General features: G+C 41.5%; 1 protein-coding gene across 2 annotated transcripts; it reads right to left on the bottom strand.

Annotated features, from left to right (window-relative positions):
- Window positions 1-8,026: 8,026 nt before the first annotated feature.
- Window positions 8,027-19,861, bottom strand: sall1a (spalt-like transcription factor 1a). 2 transcript variants are annotated; one of them, XM_017423645.2, is made up of 3 exons: window positions 18,703-19,861; window positions 10,144-13,553; window positions 8,027-9,089 (listed from the first exon to the last, which is right to left on the bottom strand). In XM_017423645.2, exons 1-3 carry the CDS (start codon window positions 18,773-18,775, stop codon window positions 8,649-8,651), a joined length of 3,924 nt encoding a protein of 1,307 aa, XP_017279134.1. In that variant the 5' UTR covers window positions 18,776-19,861; the 3' UTR covers window positions 8,027-8,648. The 2 variants fall into 2 exon arrangements, with proteins under 2 accessions (XP_017279134.1, XP_037835920.1); XM_037979992.1 differs by lacking the exon at window positions 18,703-19,861 and adding an exon at window positions 16,210-16,428.
- Between the last annotated feature and the right edge of the window lie 837 nt (window positions 19,862-20,698).

Raw genomic sequence — 20,698 nt, 5'->3', positions numbered from 1 at the left:
GGTGGCATATTTTTACCAAAAAAATGATCTGTAGTGAAAGTTGCACCTGGGGAAGCAAAATCTATTTTGACTTTTTTTTGAACATGAAAATATTTGTCAGTATTAACACCTACAACCTCTTACTTTTTCCACTTGTAATTCAAACTACTGATTTTACTATTCTCAATGTAAAAAAAAAATAAAAATCACCATCTCTCAAATAAAGTTTTGAATTTAATAAAACAAAAATTCTTGAAATCAGTCGGCAACTGAAAATAAATAACAACCACAGACTTTACATTTGTGATCTTACTGCAGATAATGTAGAACTCAATACTGTCTAGTCATCACCATGTATGCTGAGTGTTTAAACTACCATCCCAAACCAATGTGCTTAGAGGAAAATACACATCCATCATGGCAGACTGAGATGTACCCTCTCCGACAAGCCTCCTGACTGCAGACAGAGCAGAACCTGCGAGGAATCACTCACACTAACACTGTATTGCATCACTTAGACCAGACAGCCAGCAGACAGGTTCCCGTGCTTCTTCAGTCGCAGTAGCAGGAGTCCCGGAGCTCCTTTAGAATTGCCCCGTGTCCCACAGTTCCAGCTCCCACACGAGCAATCTGCTCTCTGACGGAGGGGCGCATGCAGAGGGGGTCTGCTCTGACACCTTCTTGGCAGAGCCACAGAGCCTGGCTTCCAAACCTGATCTCCAAAGCCAAAGTGCCCAAATCCCCCTCACAGTGGGCTCATTTGTGATTCTGCATCTAAGTGCTTGTCAGTGAGCATATCAGAGGGATTGACATGAGCAGAGATATACACTATAAAGACTAAAAAAATAATAATTTTGTTTTTGTGATAAAATATCTTGCAGATAAGGTGTCACAGCTTCATTTAAGCAGCTCTAACAAACTAGTAGAGTGAAAAGCAAAGTGGAATGCACATGCAGAGGTTATTTACTTTCATGCAACTATTAAGTTTCAAATCATAACATGCTGCCAGGACTGAAAGGGCCATATGATATTGCAATTAGTTACTACAACTCATTTTAAAGAACGCACAGTGTACTTTTCTTTCAGAGTGCTAAGTAGTCCTTGGCACAACTTAAGAGCCATCAGCTTCATGCAGTGCATGACATGAGTGTTTCTTTGTATGTGTATGTGTGTGTCTGTGTGTGTTTATAGTTCCTGGCTTTTGTAACGGCACCGGGAAGCTGAAGCCGTCTTCCCAGGCATGCCTGTGCAGTGTAACCAAGGCTGACTGGCTGACCTCAGACTGTGTGGGCCCTTTAGCAGAAGATGAAGGAGCTTTTTCATTGACACAGGAACAGGAGGTATCGCCTTCCCTTTGCAGCAGCACTCATTCATGCCAGACACAATGCGTTATTATTGGTTTTGAATTGAAATGTTAATTTTGGGAACTGGGCAACTGGGTCTGAGAGTTTGCCCCTGCTCATTTCTCATTTTTCACTTGGCCGAGGTGATCTGTTTCATTTGGTAGAGTTAACCCTCAACTCTCCTTCTATTACAGCACTTTAGGTAATGACTGAGAACCAAAATGCAACATGCTAGAGCTTATTAGCTTTTTTTGTCTCAGACTGGATGTCAAACAGTGGCCCTCATACAGGAGTTAAAAGGTTAGTGTTAAGAGGTGAAACCTGCAAGACACCCACAGAGCAGCTGCTATTGATCCTAAACCCAGAGAGGGGAAAAAACAGCTCTTTCAGGCCTGGTGGTGTGAGACAGGCAGGTCAGCACTCTGCTGTACAGCCTCACAGAAATGAGTGCATCAGCAGGCCCTGCAGATCTATATGACGGGAATTAAACAGCATAATCAAATTGTTTGCGCAACCATTTAGCATCTCATTCCCTTGCTGCCCTGGGCCAAACTGACCACTGGAGACCGGCCATCCACAGCAGTAACAAAGTAGGGCAATAACTAACAGCGATTAAAGGAATATTGATGGCCTGTGACACACAGCATCCTGAAAAATGCTATTTGGTCAAATAGCCGCAATAATTAAGTATATGAGGGTCAGTCAATTTTATCTGCTGCTTTTATTTGGATCGATTATTTCGTAAACTGGCCAAGCTTCAGAGAGCATTATTGCTGAGTGGGGTGTTGATTTCATAGCGCAGGTGCTTTGGCCAAGTCACACAGCAGTTCCCACACTGAAGAGTAAACACACAGTGTTAGAAATATTCCCAACACAAGCACAGCAGATAATCCTAGAGGAAGAATGGAACAATTTGTTATATCACCGCTAACACTGGAAATATATATGAGATGGAATTTTGCTGTCAAAATCTTTTGTGTTCTTTTCTCCTCTTAAAATCCCTGCATTTTGTTGTTTATGTTAAATTGCTCTTCCTCTGACAGCCGAAAAGCATTTTCCTTTTCCTTGGTTGGTTAAAATATTCTCACCACGGATTGATAAATGTTAGCTGAAAGCAAAAATAATTAGTTTAGGCTTGGTGAGACCTCGGTGCTGTTAATGCGATGCAGTGGTTAAAAATAAACCAGGCCATTTAGAGGCTTCTCTCCCAGTTGATTGATTAAACATTAACCTGCTGGATCTGGGATATTTCTTATTAATCATAGGTGGCACAGACTTAACTGAGCATGAGGAAAAGCGTGCACGCCAGAAGATCCACATCGTGAATGCAGACTGGCTTGATATCATTTAAATGGAACACATGCCATTCAGTGGATACCCAAATTGAACAAGGGATGACGTCTCGTTATTGGAAGAACAAGTTGGAGAGAAATGTCCATCTCTGGTGGTGGAGTTTGAGTTATACACCCACCCACGCACACATGCACAGACACACATATCAAGCAGAACATTGTGGGAACTGCAATGACCTAATGCATCGCTTATCTTACCTTTGATTATACATTTCACAGAGGAAACCACTTTACTTATGTCTCCAAACTGGGTGTCCAGTGGGAAAACATTGACTAAAGGAGTGAGAAGTTTTTAAACGGGTGGGTGGCAGATCTGTGATCCTGGTCCAGTAGATACGCAATTCCAGAAGTCCAAAATTCCACTAATGGCAGTAAAATAAAGCAAACTTTCTGTCAGACTTTTCTCATTTTCCCACAGCCAGCTTATCAAGCTGCAGTAATGTCACTGAATATTCAGCCACTGTAACAGGCCTTTGCTTTGATGTGGGTGGTCAGTATCTTCAATGGCAACAGTCTTCAATTTAAGACTGACAGAGCACCGAATCGGCCCTGAAATAGTTAGGTTTTTTCTTCCTGTTACCACGGGTGACTTTTTTTTTTGTTCCCAAGGAGCCTTTTATGAGGAAATTGACAAAGTAAATAACCTCTCAGCTGTTTCCCTTATGAATAATGTACACAGAGGTTGATGGATTGCTTTCAAAAGAATAAAAATTCAACTGCTTCAGGCTTGTCCCTGCACAGTCCCTGTCAGTGTTAATGCACGTAGCGGTTCTGGCGCAGCGTCTTACGGCGGCACACAGGTGCCCTTTTCACTTGCAGGCTGAAAATGACAAATTCAATAAACTCAAGACATCTCTTGAGTTCACCTATGGAATCAAACACACCTGACAAGCAGCTGAAGGGCTTCTCCCAGTCGCTCTGACATCTCGTCTTGACATCCTAATATCAATATCTCATTCTGCAGACCCTGAATATCTGTCCGTTTGACTAGAATGCTTTGACACTGTGAGAAAGAAAACGAATATGTGTCAGAGGTTGTGAGACTTGAGGTAAGATTGTGATTAGGAAACTGAATCTGTGAGATGACATTAACAGAGAGTGTCCCCAACTGTGTGTGTGTTTAAGCCCCGAAGCAGACAGACCTGTCTAGGGTTACCAGCCGTAATTCTGATGGTGAAAGCGCCACAATCAGCCTACTTAATCTCAAAGCTGTTCTTTAAAACCAGAGAAAGGCGATCTGTCTCCATTCTACTGTACAAAACAGGGAAACATGTGATTCATCCTAAAATGGAAATGCACATTAAATTAAATTTGCCTTTAGGGGCAAGCAGGACAACCCGTGACACCAGGTTTGTCTGGAGTAACAAAAAAGGTGCTTGTCCTCCGTCAAAAGGCCCAGTCTCATAAACCTATCCTGACCTGAGAGAACAAACCCTAGACTTCAAATTTTAAAGAATTAGCATTATAATGGGCTAAATGTCTGCCTTGCAATAAAAGCCCAGTAAAAGGGCCTTGCAATTTCAGTGGTGATGATAAACTCAGAGATTCGGATAGTGTGAACACTTTGCATGAGACAAAACCTTAGCATATGATCATTAGAGTTCCCAAACGTTCCCATCCAATGATGAGGAAAATCAAGAACTGGGGCTGCTCTGCAAGCTTGGGTGCCTTATTAAAGAATGACCCAAGGAACCTTAGGTTTGGTGACTACGGTCCACGAAGAGCTCCCATCAGAGCTCCCACCTGCTTGTCTGGGTACTCCTTTGACACAATGGGTCATGAAATGCAATACTGGCCTGCATTGCTCTTTCTCACCACACAAAAGGCAAGGAGCGGATGAACTGCAAGATAAATGACCCTGACATTTGAATAGTCTCCACACTGCTACGCCATAAAAATAAACCATGCACAGAAAACCTCCAGAAAGCTCATAAGTCAAGAGCAGAACTTTAATCTAGAACAAAAGGAGGAATCTTACCAACAGGCAAAAAGCTCAGATCAAGAAAGACATTATTGATAGCCCAAACAGACAACAGGAGAAAGCTGATGTGTATTAGGCAGACTGATATTTTCTTGTTTGGTTGCTGCTTTAATTGTAAATATACATATGAGAGAATCCTGCTCCATTTTTGTCCCAAAAGTAAGAAGGTCAGGTGTTCCGAGCAGCTGTGTACATACCAGAAGGATGACAACCACAAGAAGATAAAAAGCAACATAAAACTAAACAACACAAGCTAAAACTTTTACACACACATAAGGGGAATCCAGGGGATGATAGTTTCCAACAACATCAAATAAAAGCTCATAAAACAGCGAGGAGCAAAATCAAAAGACGAAGAATTATGGAATTCTTTACATAAAAAGAAAAATTGGGAGTAAATGACCACACAGGTGTGTTAATAATGTAAGCACCTTTGTAAAGGCCCATCACCTGAGCGTGACTGACAGCACGGGCAGGTGTGCCAGCAGATCCAGGGAAAGTGAACGGCGCCTGGGTCACCATTGTACTCGTTGGGCCTTTGATCTCGCAGCATTGGGCCAGAACCCTCAGTGGGGAGTCAAGGATGGGCCTCAGGCTACGGTTTGTATCGACTCAGGAGGGCTGACAGCACAAGGCAAAAGATGAGGGAGGAGGCTTTGCCTTCCAAAGATCATCTCTGTGAAGCTTCCTCTCAGCCTGACTTGGACACTGAAGGATGGAATAGGTTCGACAAAAGCTTGAGTCAAGAAAGACATGTTTGTTACTTTTTTATTGTTGCTTCATTTTTCCTTGCCTTGTTTTTGCAAAAAGACTAAAATTAACACACACTGCACAAGATCCACTTACACCTGCTGCAAAGATAATGCAATTTAGATTATAAATGATACTTTTGTCTAGTCTAATGGTTATAAAAAGTGACTAATGTAATGTTCTGTTATTACTGGAATTATTTAAAGACAAAATGAACCAATATAAAGATTTAAAGTTACAGAAAACCCAGTATTAAAGAAATCTTTGCACAAAATCTTTATAAAAAAGCAGAGTTTCATTGGAGACACATGATTTGATTTTTGTAATGTAGCAGCTGCACACACAGCACTCAGTTAAAGCGAATCCTTTAATGAACCTTCGAGTGTACAGTAAGTGGACAGAAGTGGCTTACAGTTAAAGTGAGCAATGGTTCTGTTCTGATTACTCCCATCCTCTTCAGCAACTAAAGGCCATCATGCCATTTAGCCCCGATGAGGAAAAATAAAACAGAAGACAAGATGCTGAAAAAGAAAAAATCCAAACTTTGAACATAAAACACAAATCTCTGTATTTTATGTACAGTTTAGGGCTACAGCCAAGCTTTCCCCGTGTGCGGGACAGATTGGAACAGCCCTTCTTAGAGTCTGATTGTGTTTCAGTGTGTTTGCCCGGCTCTTCCTGTGGTGCTGTGTGTTGTGCAGAAAAAGAAAGAAAAAAAGCCACTGCTGGGAGGCACAGTGGAAGAGATCAATGCTACACATTCCTGCCACCTGAGATTCAAGTGTTTCTGTAATACTGCACAGCTCAATCGATACTTAAGCAAGCAACCGAGAGGCAGGACCCCAGTCAGTGTACATGCTTAGAGGTGGGAAGATTCACACACACACACACAGATAAAGCATCCACATTCTGCAGGAGGTTTCTGAGAAGCCCACACCACCGAGATTTTATTTACTTATTCATTATTTGTAAAAAATCAGTTTGTCTTGTAATATAATGATCATTTGTAAAAAAATACATACTGGAATTATTTTACACAATAATAATAATAATAATAATAATAATAATAATAATAATAATAATAATAATGAATTGTATTTCAAAAATAAACTTTAAGAAATATTTTGAATGAAGCTCATACAAAGGAAGTATTTGTCCTAATTAGACAGGAATGTGGATCCGTTTTGTTTCCCTTTTCTGTCTTTGAAGGAATCTCTCAGGAAGCCGACGCGCTGCACAAACACAGCTCAGGGGAACAGATGTGACTGTTAAAAAGAAAACAGGCACTGTGGGCAAGGATCATTTAGCTTCGACGTCTTGAAATCTAAAACGTAAATATTGGGGGCATTTATTTCAAGCTTTGCAGAGAGAGAGAGAGAGAGACGGGGGAGAGAGTGCCGAGGATGCTGGGCAGAAATGAACAGATCCTGGACTGCAGGATGTGCAGCGATGTGTTAAATTAAATACAGCTGTTGAAATACAAAAGGGGAATTTTTTTTATTTGAATTAAAAAAGCAAACGCTTCTAAGGCTATTGACATCTTTATTCACAAAACTGACAAACTTGTTTTGGAGCTTTAAAGCGACTCAGTTGTTTGAGATGCATATGCTAAAAACATGTCCCTAAAACTTGAATATAATGTGATGACTAACCTGATGATGATAGAGTTAAAGCTGAGACTATTTTTTAAACAGATATTACAATTTTTTTAAATTAGTCTTAACTGTATAAATAAACAACTGGAGGAAACTTTTACAATTCCTTTTAAAAGCCTTTTATTGCATGGTTTTATCTTTAGTTTTAATTATGCTAGCTTCTAGGTGATGAGTTCTGCAGCACACATTGCAAATTATGTTGATAAACCTGCATTCATCCTAAACTACAGAGCAGAAAAACTTATATCATTACTGCACCCAGACGTTTTTAAAAAGCTTCAAGATTTTTTTAAACTCTTGTTAAGCTTTAAAATTAGATGTGTAAATAACAGCTGTAAGCAAGGAATAAAAGCACACAAAACACACAAAGTTTCTTTTGGAAAACTGATGTATTTGATTATTAGAGTAAAGAATTACAGTATCTTAGTTGTTAGTAGGTATTAAAGTGTAGAGAAACTGGACCCATAAAGATCTTCCAACTTTCCAGGAAAGTGCATGTAACAGTCCGAAGGTTGTCAAACCCAATATATATTTATATTTATAAAAACACTATCAGTTTGTCCCCCTGGCCATGTTGGATGTCTCGTGTGATCAGTTATTATGTACATTTTCTTGCAGGGGAGTTTGTATTTCCACATTTGAACGTACTTACAGAAGCTTCAGCACATAACGTTGCACTTGATGTCAGTGAGGATGCTGGGATGTAGCAGCAGCAATGTGGAAATCCAGCTGAGAAACTAAAAGAGAATCCTTTTTAAGGGACTGGATTTAATAGATGTAATAAAAAAAATAAAATAAAAAAAAACTGTAGAATGTACCAGACAGATTACTCCGCTCTGAATAAATGACGTGCTCTTAACAAAGAAATAGCAAAAAAGAGGGGTAAAAATATTAAAGTAAACAAAAGAACTTGAAAGTACAATACACAGAGACTGTAACAACAAAACAAGTTAACACTAAAGAAACTCTGGAAATGTAGCAAACTTTAATATTATGTATTCTTTAAATAAAATATAGGTAAATAACAACAAGGAAAAAAAGGAACTAAAACATGATTTTGTCCCTTGCTTGAATGTCATTGTTTTATCTCAAGAGGAGAGGGAAACATACAGAAGTTAGACCATCTAAAGGAGATCAGTGTACATTATTTACAGCAAGTTTGTTTGCTTATTACAGGGCTAATGCATCACAGAAACATAGACAGTTCGGTTATAGCTACTACAGACAGAAAATAACTTAATGCCAATGTAAGGTTATCTTTACCAGATTTTCTAAGTTTCAAAGCACCCATACATACCCATTCTGGTTTTAAAAATAAACAAATCCTAACTGTTAATGCTTCCACTTGTTTTCAAGCAAGGTTATAATCACTAATAAATAAGCTCCGTAAAACTATGACATGTACATTGTACAAAAAAGCAACTTGTCTTCACACGAGTGTTTGTAAAGATTCAACGACGAGCAAAACAGTTCAATTGATTTTATCCTCGTCTTGTTCTCCTTCTCTGTCTTCTTCTGTGTGTGTCTACATATGCGTACGGAATGCCTAAAGGCATCTTTGCGTCTCTGAGCCCAACATGAGCACACTCTAATTGGTGACGATTTCTTTATTGTCCTCCATGAAGCGGGTGAACCGGAAGTGGGACCCATTCTCCGTGTTGGCCATTTTCTCTAGACCAGCAAGAGCAGTATTGGGCTCTGTGTTATGTAGCTTGTCCAGGCTGCCTGTGAGGCCACCTATGGGAGAGCTCCCCCCATTTCCCACGCCACCTGACATGGGCGGAAGGCCTCCATTCTGAATAACAGAGATTTCATTTGTCTTCATCGCCAGGCCATTGGAGAAGGCTGCTGCGTACTGGTTCCAAAAACTAGCCGGGTCCCCATTGCTTGCCCTTGATGCCATGTCTTTTTGGAAGATTTCAGGAAACTTGACTGGGTTTGTGCCCAGGAAGGCCATTGGACCATCCACAGAGAGCCTGCGGCCACGTCTGGCAGGAGCGCTGTTCCACATGTGTGTGCCCATGTGAACCTAGACAGATGGAGAGAGAGGAAGAAATGAAAGGGATAGAAGGAGCAGAGCAAAGACAAAGAGCAATGAGAGGGATGAAAATTAGTGTTGTTTACAAAACTTGGCCACAGGAGCTGCACATGAGATGATGCAATGGAAAAAATAATCATAATGCTTGACGGTAATTAAATAGCTTCACACCCTGGGTGCAGCAGACTAGTTAGCCGCATGAGCTGCAAAACATGTGTAAACATCTTATTTTGGCAAGGCTGATGCGTGGTGTTTAATCTAAACTTTAATTTGCTCATCTCACGAGGGGACCACAGAGGTTGAGCCAAAATTACTCTGTCCAGTTTCATTGCTCAGGCCAGTATTACATGTGACATTTCACCTCTGCCAATAACCTTTGCTCTCAAAGATTTTCACTCTTTCATAATCTTTAAACACAGACAGTTGTGATTAAATGTAATTTATTTACAGCTTCCTAAAGAAAAGTTGAGATGCTTTTTTCTGATTATTATTCAGTCTAGTTAAATGTTTTGAGAAGAAAAAGATTAACCACACAAAGTAAAATAAAAAAATAACATATTCCTCTCTGATTAGAAATTAACCATATGTGATTTTATATTCTGTGGACTTGAATTTCTGTAGATAGTTGAGCTAATGCTTTTGATCAATGATATAAGTTTTTGACAATTCCAATCTGCCATGGAAAAAACATAGACTGATCTAGCTCACTGTGGTAATTAACTCATTGCACCAAATCACTCCTACATTCTTACAGTCATCTCACAATCTGGCACTTCTCCCCAGCAGTCATTTTAGTTGTGTGAATCAGCTTTTTTGTTTTTTTTTCAAGCAATTTCTCCCCCACAAAACTGTTCCTTTCATTAATTATACAACATTATCACCTCTAGATGTCAAGTTTGCTGAAAAGCCATATAAAACTAAATAGGAGGCCTGAGACTATATATATATATCATTGATATATATATATATATATATATATATTACCAACATTCTCACGCACAAACTTATAAGAGACCAACAACCTTCTGAGCGTTTCAACATTTACCTTGAGGTTTCCTTTGGTGGTGAAAGCCCGGCCACAGATGCTGCAGGCAAATGGTTTCTCTCCTGTGTGGGTTCTCTCATGAATCTGCAGAGCACTGGAAGAGGAGAAACACTTCCCACAGGTGTTGCAGAAGTGTTGTTTGGGTGTTCTACGTGGTGGAGCAGCAGAGAGTACTGGTGACGTGGAGGCTGATGATGTGACCAGGCCTGGGACGACTTCCTTGTTTTCCTGGTGGAGGCTATGGAAGAAGCCGTTGACCTCAGGTTTGTTGAGAGACCCAACAGAGAGAAGGGAAGGGGTGGGGCTGGAGGACAGGCTGGTATTTGATGGCTCAAAGAGCTGTGAGGGCAGGTCTCTCATTTGATGAGTTAGCATGTGCTGCTTGAGGTTGCCCTTGGTGGAGAAACCTCTGTTACAAGCGGTGCAAATAAATGGTCGCTCTTTGGTATGGCTTCGGTAGTGAATATCCAAGGCACTCTGACATGCAAAGGTCTTCCCACAGATGTCACAGGATGTGTTCTTGATGGTGTTACGCTCACGAAAGGGAAATATCATGCCCAGAGGGTCTTTTGAGGGATTGACAGATGTCAGATCTAGGGCTCCAATGTTAGAGGGATGAGAGTGCAACAGACTTGCACCGGTGTGGTCAGAAGATAAAATTCTCTGGTGCCTTTCTTCGAGGCTTGGGGATTTTCGTAGCTGTGGCAGCATGCTGGAGGGGGATGGTGCCTGCATGGAGGAGGTAGATTCTGACACAGCTGGACTGCCAGCACTTTGGCTTTCAATATCTCCTCCTAGAGATGAGGAATCATTAGTGAGGCAATCACCTTCAATTAAGCCATTTGAAGTAACCTTCATATGGGTAGCTGGGAGCTCCTCCATTTCATTACTTTGGGCATTTTCCTGGCCATTTCTTTCTTGTCCTTCCTGACTAGCCATTTCAGCAGGAGATGGAGAATTACATAAACTGTCGTGGGAAGCATCAGCAGACCTTGGTGTGTCTGGAACACTGCTATCTGGACCATCTTCCATCCCCTCGATGTTATCATCAGAGAAGTTGTCCAGATCATCAAAGTTTCTCTCTTCAAATGAGCCAGTATCAGAAACCATGGACTCTGGATAACTGTCTGGCAAAGGGGTGTTGGGGATCTGCCCACCCATGTGCATACGAATATGTTGCTGAAGAACCACAGCATTTGTAAACTTCTTCTGACAAATAGGACAGGAGTGTTGAACTCTAAGAGGAGGCATGGCCCTATGGACACTGTAGTGGGTCTTAAGATTTCCCTTTGTGGTAAATGCTCTACCACAGACTTTACACTTGAACGGTCTTTCCCCTGTGTGAGTGCGATAATGCATTTTCAGAGCACTTTGGCAACTCAGTACCCGGTGGCAGATAACACATTCGTTTGGGTCTGTCACCTTTCTGTCAATGTTTTCCACAAGTTGCTGCAACTTGGAAGTCTCTGACCCATGGAGAGGATCCAGGATGCCTCCAAAAGGGAACTTTGCCTTGAACTGGTCAGTCAGAAGAGGCATGAGTGGGTTGGTCATCATGGGTGGGCTATTAGAAGTTGTATACTCTGCAGTACTCTCTGAGGCAGAACTCACATTAGTTATGAAGCCTGAGGAATGGCTGCCTTCTTCAGTTTTTCCATTTGAGGTAGGCAAAGTTGCACCTTCACCTTCTTCAGACACTCCCTCATTACTTTTAGCTGAAGGCTCAGAAGCTCCTGAGTCATTCTTTGCAGTAACAGAAGGACTAGTAATGGCTATTGAATGATCTTCCTTTTTGATGAAGTGGGGCAGGCTTGGTATGGTTGGCGGCAGCAGCATACCGACTGAAGTTGTTAGAGTGGGCAAAACTGGTTTGCTGTCCAGCCAGCTGGTGACAGGTTTTTCAGGGGGCATAGACATGCCATATGGAATGCCTGTGCTTGTTGGTATGTTATCAAGATGTTCAGGAACAGGGTACGGGTTCATCTGGATATGTGGATATTTTTCTTTATGACGCTGAAAATGTACCTTCAGGTTACCACGGGTAGAGAATCGGTTACCACAGATATTACACTTGTATGGTCTCTCGCCTGTGTGAGAGCGAAGGTGGATTTGCAAGGCACTGTCACTCCCAAATACCTTGCCACAAAACCTGCATTTATGTTTGAAGAAAGCCTCGTCAGAGCTGCTCTTGTGCTCAAATGAAGTTACATTTGGTGGCTTGCCTTTCCTCTGCTGGGCCAGAACTGCTAAAGAGTTTAGGTCTTCTACGGTGGTGCCAACGCTGGGCAGAGAGCTAGAGAACATGGGGTTTCCAGGTGGGGGCTGAGGTAGAAGGGGATTCACTGCAGAGCTTAACAAGCCTCCTATTCCAAAAGCTGGTGTTGATGACTTAGCTAGTGAGGAGCTGCTAAGCTGAGAGTGGAGGCTACTCATAACACCAGGTCTCTTATCAGTGGACTGAGGATTGACTGTTGATGGTCCCAGTGTGGTAATGCTCTGAGATGTCTCACTGCTGCTTGGGTTGGACTGAGGTAGCTGTGCTGCAGCAGCCAGCTGTTTTAGGCTGCTAATGCTGGCTGACTGGCTCGCCAGGTTCTGTGCGAGGCCTGCGGCTGCAGCCAGCTGTTGAGAGAGATGTGAGCTAAGTGTGGTCAGTGGGCTGGCAGCAGGCCCCATTGAGCCTGGAGCAGAAGTTGGGGGTACCTGTATTTCTGGGGACTGGGAGGCTAATAACAGAATCTGATGGCGAATTTGCTCTATAAGCTGCAGCTGGTGGATCTGCTGCTGTTGCAGTGCTAAAAGTTGCTCCATTAGGGCTGGCACAGCCACCCTGGGGCCGCCAGTGGATCGGGCCTCTTGGGAGAATTGAGCCACAGCCACTTTAGTGCTCTGAAGATTTTCAATTATGACATTGCTGTTGATCATGGAGAAGTTCCCAAGTTCAGTTAGGTTACTGAGCTGAGGTAACGAGGCAGAGACTGCTGAAGTACCCACAGCAGGGCCTGAGGTGCCCCTGCCCGCATGACTACTGACTGTATTGATAGGGCTCCCGCTCTCAGTTTGGCTGTATTCTTCTTCGTGACCGCTACTTATTCCAGAAACATCCACATCCATGGATTCGTCTTTTTCAAGCGTGTTGGGCTCTAAAAGGTCACTGGGCTCTGTTTGATCAGTGTTATTAGGTGTTTCATTCATCTGGTCATCAGGAATATAGGGTGGAGAGCCAGGTGAGAAAGTTCCAGCAGGGGAGGCAGGATTTTCATTCACTATCAAAACTAACTGATTCTTAGTGCAATTTTTCTGGTGTTCCTCGAAATCTGAAATTTCAAAGAACTCAGCACAACATCTGTTACAGACATGGGCGTCTGACTCCTTGCAGGGGGCATCCTCAGAGCAAAGTTCTGTGTCCCCTGAAAAAGAGGAAACAGAGGATTAGTGATTAAAGATGTTTTGCAGCTGAAGAAGCAGCTTTATCTCTTCAAATTCCATTGTTGTTAATCTTAACTTAATCAGTTTTACACTTATCCTTTTGATGTGCTCACAAAAAACAATGATCTCAAGGCAACAATAAGCCAACAAAAATGGGAAAAGCCTTATTCAGTGCAGTGGTCTCTGAAACATGATAAAAGAGAATACAAAAATCAATGAGAACTATGCAAATAATGCATAAAAGTGATCTTTGAAGATGTACATCTGAGTTTCATCAAGCAAGCAAAGGTAATCATTTTCTTCAGATAATCCATCAAAATATAAACCAGAGTGAATTGAGGACATTGAGTCCTAATGAAATTTCATAGTAAAGCATTGATTTCCTATATTCTATGCCCTTCAACGTCTACTTGTCCACTCTGTGCAAATCAAGCATTTGAAGGACTTATTAGACTTTCAATTCACTGTCAACTTTGCTCATTTTCAGCCAACTATGGGCATCTTGGACAGGTTATCTATGTCGCTAAACTAATTTGTATCCACTCTGCTTTGGAGTCACAGTGAGGCAAAAACAACAGAGCCTGTGGTGCTCAAAGTGGTTACACACAAACAATGAATAAAGTAAAACAACTGAAGAATTGAAAGAATTCTCTTGTAAATATTGTAGCGGATAAAAATAGTGACAGAAAATTATTTATCACGGTAAAATATCTGGTATTTATTAAAAGGAAAATTGCCCTTTAGGTCAAAACACTTTTGTTTAAAAATAAATAAATAAATAAATAAATAAATGCAGAAAAAAAAATATTTTTAAAAATGAAATCAAAAATAAAGATAATGTGTTAAAAAACAATTTTTGGAAAAACTGATGAGTTACATTAAAATTCAAGCATCACAAACTTGCCAAAACTGAGAAACAGGCTGCCCCGGCTCATAAAACAAGTAAAACAGAAACAACACCGTCTGCTGTTGCTCAGACAATAATTCGAAAGCAATGACCCCTATTGACATGCACGCGGAAACAGGTTTTTAAATTTTCCATTTTAATAAACAGGACGAGTCAGGGAGTAAAAAGGCAGGACGACACCCTGCCCCCAGAGCCACTGCTGTGCTCCAGACATTCCTTATTCATTCCCCTCTTTGTCACACTAAAATCTCACTATTTAACATACAAGTTGATTTACAAATTGCATTTCTCTATGAATCCCTTTCATTGTAGCTCCAGCCCCTCAACACTTTCATCAGGGCCAAGAATTCATTTGCAAATGAAACCCAGAGAAGTGCAGCCCTGCCCCACAGAGAGACAGGATGCCTTCCCATTGTTCACGCAGCATGGGAGCGGCGGGGATCGTCGGCACAGCCTGGCCCTGCTCATCTCAGTCGACTCAAAGCAGATCCTGTTTAATTCAGGGATTATCTCCCTCAATGTTTCTCCGCTCAGAGACACTGGATAACACAAAGTTGCCATGACAGTAAACCCTGGCCCTCACACCACCAAACCATGCAAACAGAGAAGATTCAACTTTAATGATAACTTTTCATGTTAAATCCCCTTTCCACCCACCCGCCGACCCACACCCTGAGCGTTAATTTTGGGGGAGAAAAAAAAAGTGCCTGATTCATAGAGCGAAAAATGTGCGAATTCAGTAAACACCTTTTTTTTTCCTTTTCTCAAGGCTGACTTACACAAGTAATTATAAAGGAAAACTAATCATAAGTCAATGTGTGAGATCGAAACAAATAGAACAAACTTTTAAAAGTTAATCATTAATAAAACGTGCATGTTCACTTAAGTGCGGCTTTACAAACATATGTACAACATATACAACTAAAATACATTAAAATCTATAAAACATACCATACAAAACTATTTGTGTATTTTGACAGTAAAGTTTTGTCACATTTACTGGCAAAGACATCATATTTTTTAATAATTAAATTCATATTAAGTATAAACTACAAGCAATATGAGCAGCATACGAAGGATGTAATGTAAATTTAAAGGAATCCGACAAATATTTCAATTTAAAGTTTGTAATGCAAATTTAATAATCATCCTAAAACTAGAACTGAAAAATCAAAATCATCTAATTAAATCGTACATTTCTATGCCAATAATCGAGAAACATAAATGACGTTTTATCACAACTGATAAATTCCTCAATAGACGGTTCCATCTTGCCTATCTCTATCTGAAGTTTGGCAGAAAAAAACAACAATAAAGACGGTGTAGCTCACTTCACGACCAACTTCTGTGACTGTATGACAAAAAATCTGCTCCATAAACTTTGTCAACTTTTGACCAAAAGACGGATCAAAACCGAGTCAATGCATCACTTCAAATCCACTGTCCCCATAAGAGAAGTATAGCCAACAGCGCAGATGCTAGCATTAGGCTTAAGTCCCAGAATAGCAAGGATTAACATCGAATTAAAATTAAGATAAAGTCAAGTAGGTATGAAGGATTGTGTAAAACTTTGATAGAATCTGTACATAAAGCACAGTGTGCAGGACTAAAAAGGGTGTCAGGAAAAAAACAAAGAGCAGCAGGACAGAAACTCGGAGTGTGAATCTGAGAAATGAGAAAGCAAGGATTAGTTAAAAAAAAAAGCTGATAAGAGTTTTGAGAGATCCTACATTGTTTTTTTTTCGCTGGGGGCCTCTGTGAGCTTCTTGACACTTGTAACTTCAGGAGGGTTTCTGCTCACGTCCTCTCCAGCTCTCAGGACTCATCCCACTGAACACTAGATGGGGTTCCACTAAAGCTGCCATGGTCCAGGACAAGACTCGAGTCTCACAAACTCTGCCCCGGTGACACGGTTAAAGCTTAAGGGGAGGGAAAAAGACAAAGCGAGTCCTTCATGCTACACCTAAACTCACACCACATAAACACTGGCAACTTGACGAGCAACTGCCCTCTTCCTTTGAAGGGAACAACAGTGTGAGGCGGGCGGGGGGGGGGTCTGCCTGCCACTCTCCTTTCTGGGAGGGGGGGCACTCTGATAGGGCGTGAGGGGCTGGATACAACACTGATATGGCCTTGCAGCTACACAACACTTGCACAAAAAGCCCAGGCCAGGCCTCGCCGGGCCGCCTGCAGCTCCGATCAGCACGGTCAATGACGAGGCTGAGAGGAGCACACTGGGCCCTGAACTCTGATCACCTCGGCACGGAGGGGCCACTGGCAAAGGTTAAAACAGCTCAGCATCCCACCCTCCGCGGCTCTCGCCCCGACCTCCCAGCAGCTACAGCCCTGAGCATCACAATGACTTTCTGTTCCATTTCCGGATCCCACAGCTCTCCACAAGACCCGTTTATTCCAAACACTGCTTCAGAGAAATGCCCCCAAACTTCACGTCTCCCACCATCACACACACGAGACACTTGCAGGTATTTTTAAAGCATGTGGGAAAGCATCGGACTTGATTAGGAAAACTTAGCAGTCTGAATTTGTCTCACTGCTATTAGTGTTTGTTTATTAGATTTAGAGAAAAAAACACAGCACTCAGAATTCAAGTCGCAAGTTCCTGAAAATCACATGAAGTGGGCCGTAAATACGCTTCGATACATGACCTCCTGGAATATTTCAAATGAGCTGCACATGCATTTAGGATTATTTGGAACACAGGGAGGTTGTTGAAAATGTTTACCGTTGGTTGATTAAATTTAAGGATCTCCAAAGAACAACAACAACAATAATATTAATAAAAACTTAATTTCATAATTTTTTATAGTTTTTATTTATGGCCTTTTAACAGATTAAAATAACCAAACTGTAGACATTTCAAGCTAAATTTGTTCAAAGAGCTAGGCAATTTTTTTTTTGTAATGCAAAAAATAGGAAATTAGGCTGTTCCTATTATTTTTGCTGAGTGGTTGAAGAGAAAGATGAAGCATTTTTCTGTTATCTAACACTACTGCCTGATCAAACTTTTATTGATTCTTTTCATGTGAATATTCTCTTCTTATCAAAACGGGAACAGATTGAATTAAGTCTAACTCTGATGCTTTTGTCGGACTTTGAACCACGGACAGCTGGATTTCATAGTCATTCATCTGAACCCCTGAATGCCACTTTTTGTACAAACTCGTCTCAGGTTTAGTTAAAGCGGAACTCTCCAAACAAAGTATTCTCGCAGCACACACACACACACACACACATATTTTTTAAAGTAATGAGGTAGAAGGGTTAACATTAAAATCTCCATAAGAAAAAGAAACAGTCTGGTTTATTTTTGACTCGCGCTGATTAGGATTTTAACTTGTTAGTGTTGCAATAAAATACAAATGAAATTAAAGAAATAATCCGACCGTGTTTTGAGTTCAGGCCAAACTTCTCTTCATTTTATGCAAGAAAAGTGTAAAAGATGAACAAACTGATAACAACTCCCCCCAAATCTAAATAATAAAAAAAGATGTTTGTAAATTTCCACTCATTTTTTGTGATAGAAATTCGATTTTTTTTTTTATCCAAATCGTGGGAATAAATCCCACCAGTGTGCAAAACAAGAAAAGACTTGATTGTTTTTTCTGTCTTTCGTAACAGACCGACATTTCAGCCTTCTTGAGGGCTGGACTGAGACGCGGAGAAGACACGGAGGGGACATTTCTGTCCCCGCACCCACTGAGGGGCCCGTGCGAGCGCAGAGACCGGACCCCCGGTGGGGCTTCTTACTTTACTACATTAATTAAAACAAAAAAACATAAATGTGAGACCTAAAAAAAAAAAAGTTTGAAAACTTTAAACACATACCTGAAACTCAAATGCTACAAAAAAGAAATAAAAAATAATGATTTCTTAAATTATTATCTCAGTTTTTATTAATCCTGATAAGAAAAGACGCCAAAAGTAGTTTGAAGCGAGATGATAAATTATTCTTGCTAGTTTCAAATTGTTTGTAAAAGAAAGAAAGAAGAAAAAAAGAAAACCTGATATTTTGAAAGAAAAAGTAAAGGCATAAAAGTTAACAATCTAAAACCCAATTTGTTGTATTAACTTTAACGATCTGCTTCCTCTCTGTAAAAAAACAACAAAAGTTTAAAAGTAAAAAAAGGGTGAGAAATTCTCGGTTCCGGGATGAAAGCAGCTCACAGGTTTTTTTTTCTTTTTTTTTTTTACTTTGGACTCACCATTGTGCTCCGTTAAAGGCAGATGAGGGTCGGACTGGAAGTGTTGCGGCTTCGCTTGTTTCCTCCGCGACATGCTGGCTGGCACATCAGCAGGCGAAGAATAAAAAAAATGACTACAAAACCTCCTCAAAAATTTCGTAAATCGAGCCCCATCCACCGCGCATGTGCCCCGTTATGATTATCAATAATGCCGTGCGATTAATCATACAGGAGAGAGGGTGGGGGGTGTGTGTGGAGCGGGAGGGGGTGGCGGGGAGATGGGGGCTTCTTTGAAAGGCGATTGGCACCTCGCCAGCCCCCCTCCTATTCAAATGAAGTCTCTTTAATCAATTAGCTCCTGATTTGCTGGGGACTCTTGTCTCTCTCTCAGCTCCCACCCAATGAGTTGATCCGTGCGGGGAAAAAAAGGCTGGCTTTTCCAAACTCCCTTTGGAAACGCTTTAACCCCTTGTGTTAGCCAGAGCCAAGCGCTTTATCTTGACCACTACAAGGAGGGGTGGGGGGATGTCAGCTTCTCAAGTCCATTCCTGCGACGGGATCTTTCAGTCTCTCACAGTGGTTGGAGACGCGATCAGTTTGCTTTTTGTCTGTTTTTGTCCCCCCCTTTCCACCTCACCCCGAAGTAGACGCGCGAGCTCCAACCAACTTTCTCCTCTCCGGCTCTGTGGCTCTCCGCAGCTCGCCCGGTTCCCGGCTCGGCTCCTCGCGTTCAGCTGTTCGCAGGGGGAGTTCGGCTCTGTGTCTCGCGTTGAGCACCTTACTGGCTGAGGAGTTGGAAGAAGAAGCGGGGGCTGCCGGTGCGCGTGCCACCACCCGCCTCCCGCAAAACAGCGAGCATGTTCCCCGCGCGTAAAAAGAAAACAAAAACCAAAAACGGCACCGCGCTCTCTCCTTCTCCAAAACCAAAAAAAAAAAAAAAAGTCCACGCCGCGTGGCTCGTCGTCCCGAGCGGGGCTTGTTTTCATATGAATTTAATTGTAATTAACAGAAAGGGAGTTACTTACTAACACGTTTTCATCACGCACTGCTGTTCCGCGAATAAACAAACTTTGAGGGCCCGTGCGGCAGTGGGACAGGCGCGGAGCCCGGCCCATCGGGGACGCGATTGGCCACCGGGCTGCTCAGTCACACTGCCACTCACCTCCTCCTCCTCCTGCTGCCAGCCCTTCTCCTTAGTTTCCCCTCCTCTCTCCCTCCCTCTCCCTCCCTCTCTCTCTCTCTCTCTCTCTCTCTCTCTCTCTCTCTCTCTCCATCTGAGAGCGCACAGCAGACCCAAACGTGCTGCGCGCGCCGGGATGGTGATCAGTGAGAGAAGGAAGCGCAGAGAACCAAGTCTGCTCATCCGAATGGGGAATGGGGATAAATGAAACTTTTAATTTCTTACTCAAACTTTTTTTTTTTTTTTCCTTTTTCGACAGAGACAGCTCGGCTCTCAGACACAACATGGACACACTGAATTATTACAAAACTCGTCTTTAAACCACCATCATCTGGTGGTTGTTTAAAGTAACATAAATAAAAATAAATCTGTTCTTGTGAAAAATTTAGTTGACAGTTGATTTAATATTGTTAATTCAAATACTTGTTTTTTAACTGAAAATTAATTGTAATATTGTTAAAGTCAATGCAACTGCAGCGCCAGTTATTATTTTTTATTTATTTCTTCATCTTCTCATTATTATTATTATTATTATTATTATTATTATTATTATTATTATTATTATTATTATTATTATTATTATTATTATTTCCAGCAGGAGTGTGCCCTGAGTTGGAATGTTTTTAGGGGAGCAAAAGGTCCCCCGGGAGCTCCAGTGAGCGCTGAGTCGAGCAGATTTATTACCTGAAAAAGATAAACGAAGCTCTCAGTCGGGCTGATTTTGAGAAATGAAGATAATAACGTTACTATAGGTGATGCCTCGGATGCCATTATTTTTCCCTGAATATTTAAAGAGCAGCTGCGGGCTAGATGGATCTGGTCCACTCTCGTGTCAGC

This window comes from Kryptolebias marmoratus, linkage group LG15 (assembly GCF_001649575.2).
Source record: "Kryptolebias marmoratus isolate JLee-2015 linkage group LG15, ASM164957v2, whole genome shotgun sequence".
NCBI lineage: Eukaryota > Metazoa > Chordata > Actinopteri > Cyprinodontiformes > Rivulidae > Kryptolebias > Kryptolebias marmoratus.
Note: the sequence above shows the minus strand (reverse complement) of the source record. Positions and strands in the feature narration are given on the sequence as shown.

What these genes read in the sequence shown, in the direction of transcription:
- sall1a (XM_017423645.2), bottom strand. Translation starts at nt 18,775, where the DNA reads ATGTCGCGGAGGAAACAAGCGAAGCCGCAACACTTCCAGTCCGACCCT. An exon ending in GCCTTTAACGGAGCACAATG is followed by an intron (nt 13,554 to 18,702) that starts GTGAGTCCAAAG and finishes CCTCTTTTTCAG; the next exon opens with GGGACACAGAACTTTGCTCT. An exon ending in CCACCAAAGGAAACCTCAAG is followed by an intron (nt 9,090 to 10,143) that starts GTAAATGTTGAA and finishes CCATCTGTCTAG; the next exon opens with GTTCACATGGGCACACACAT.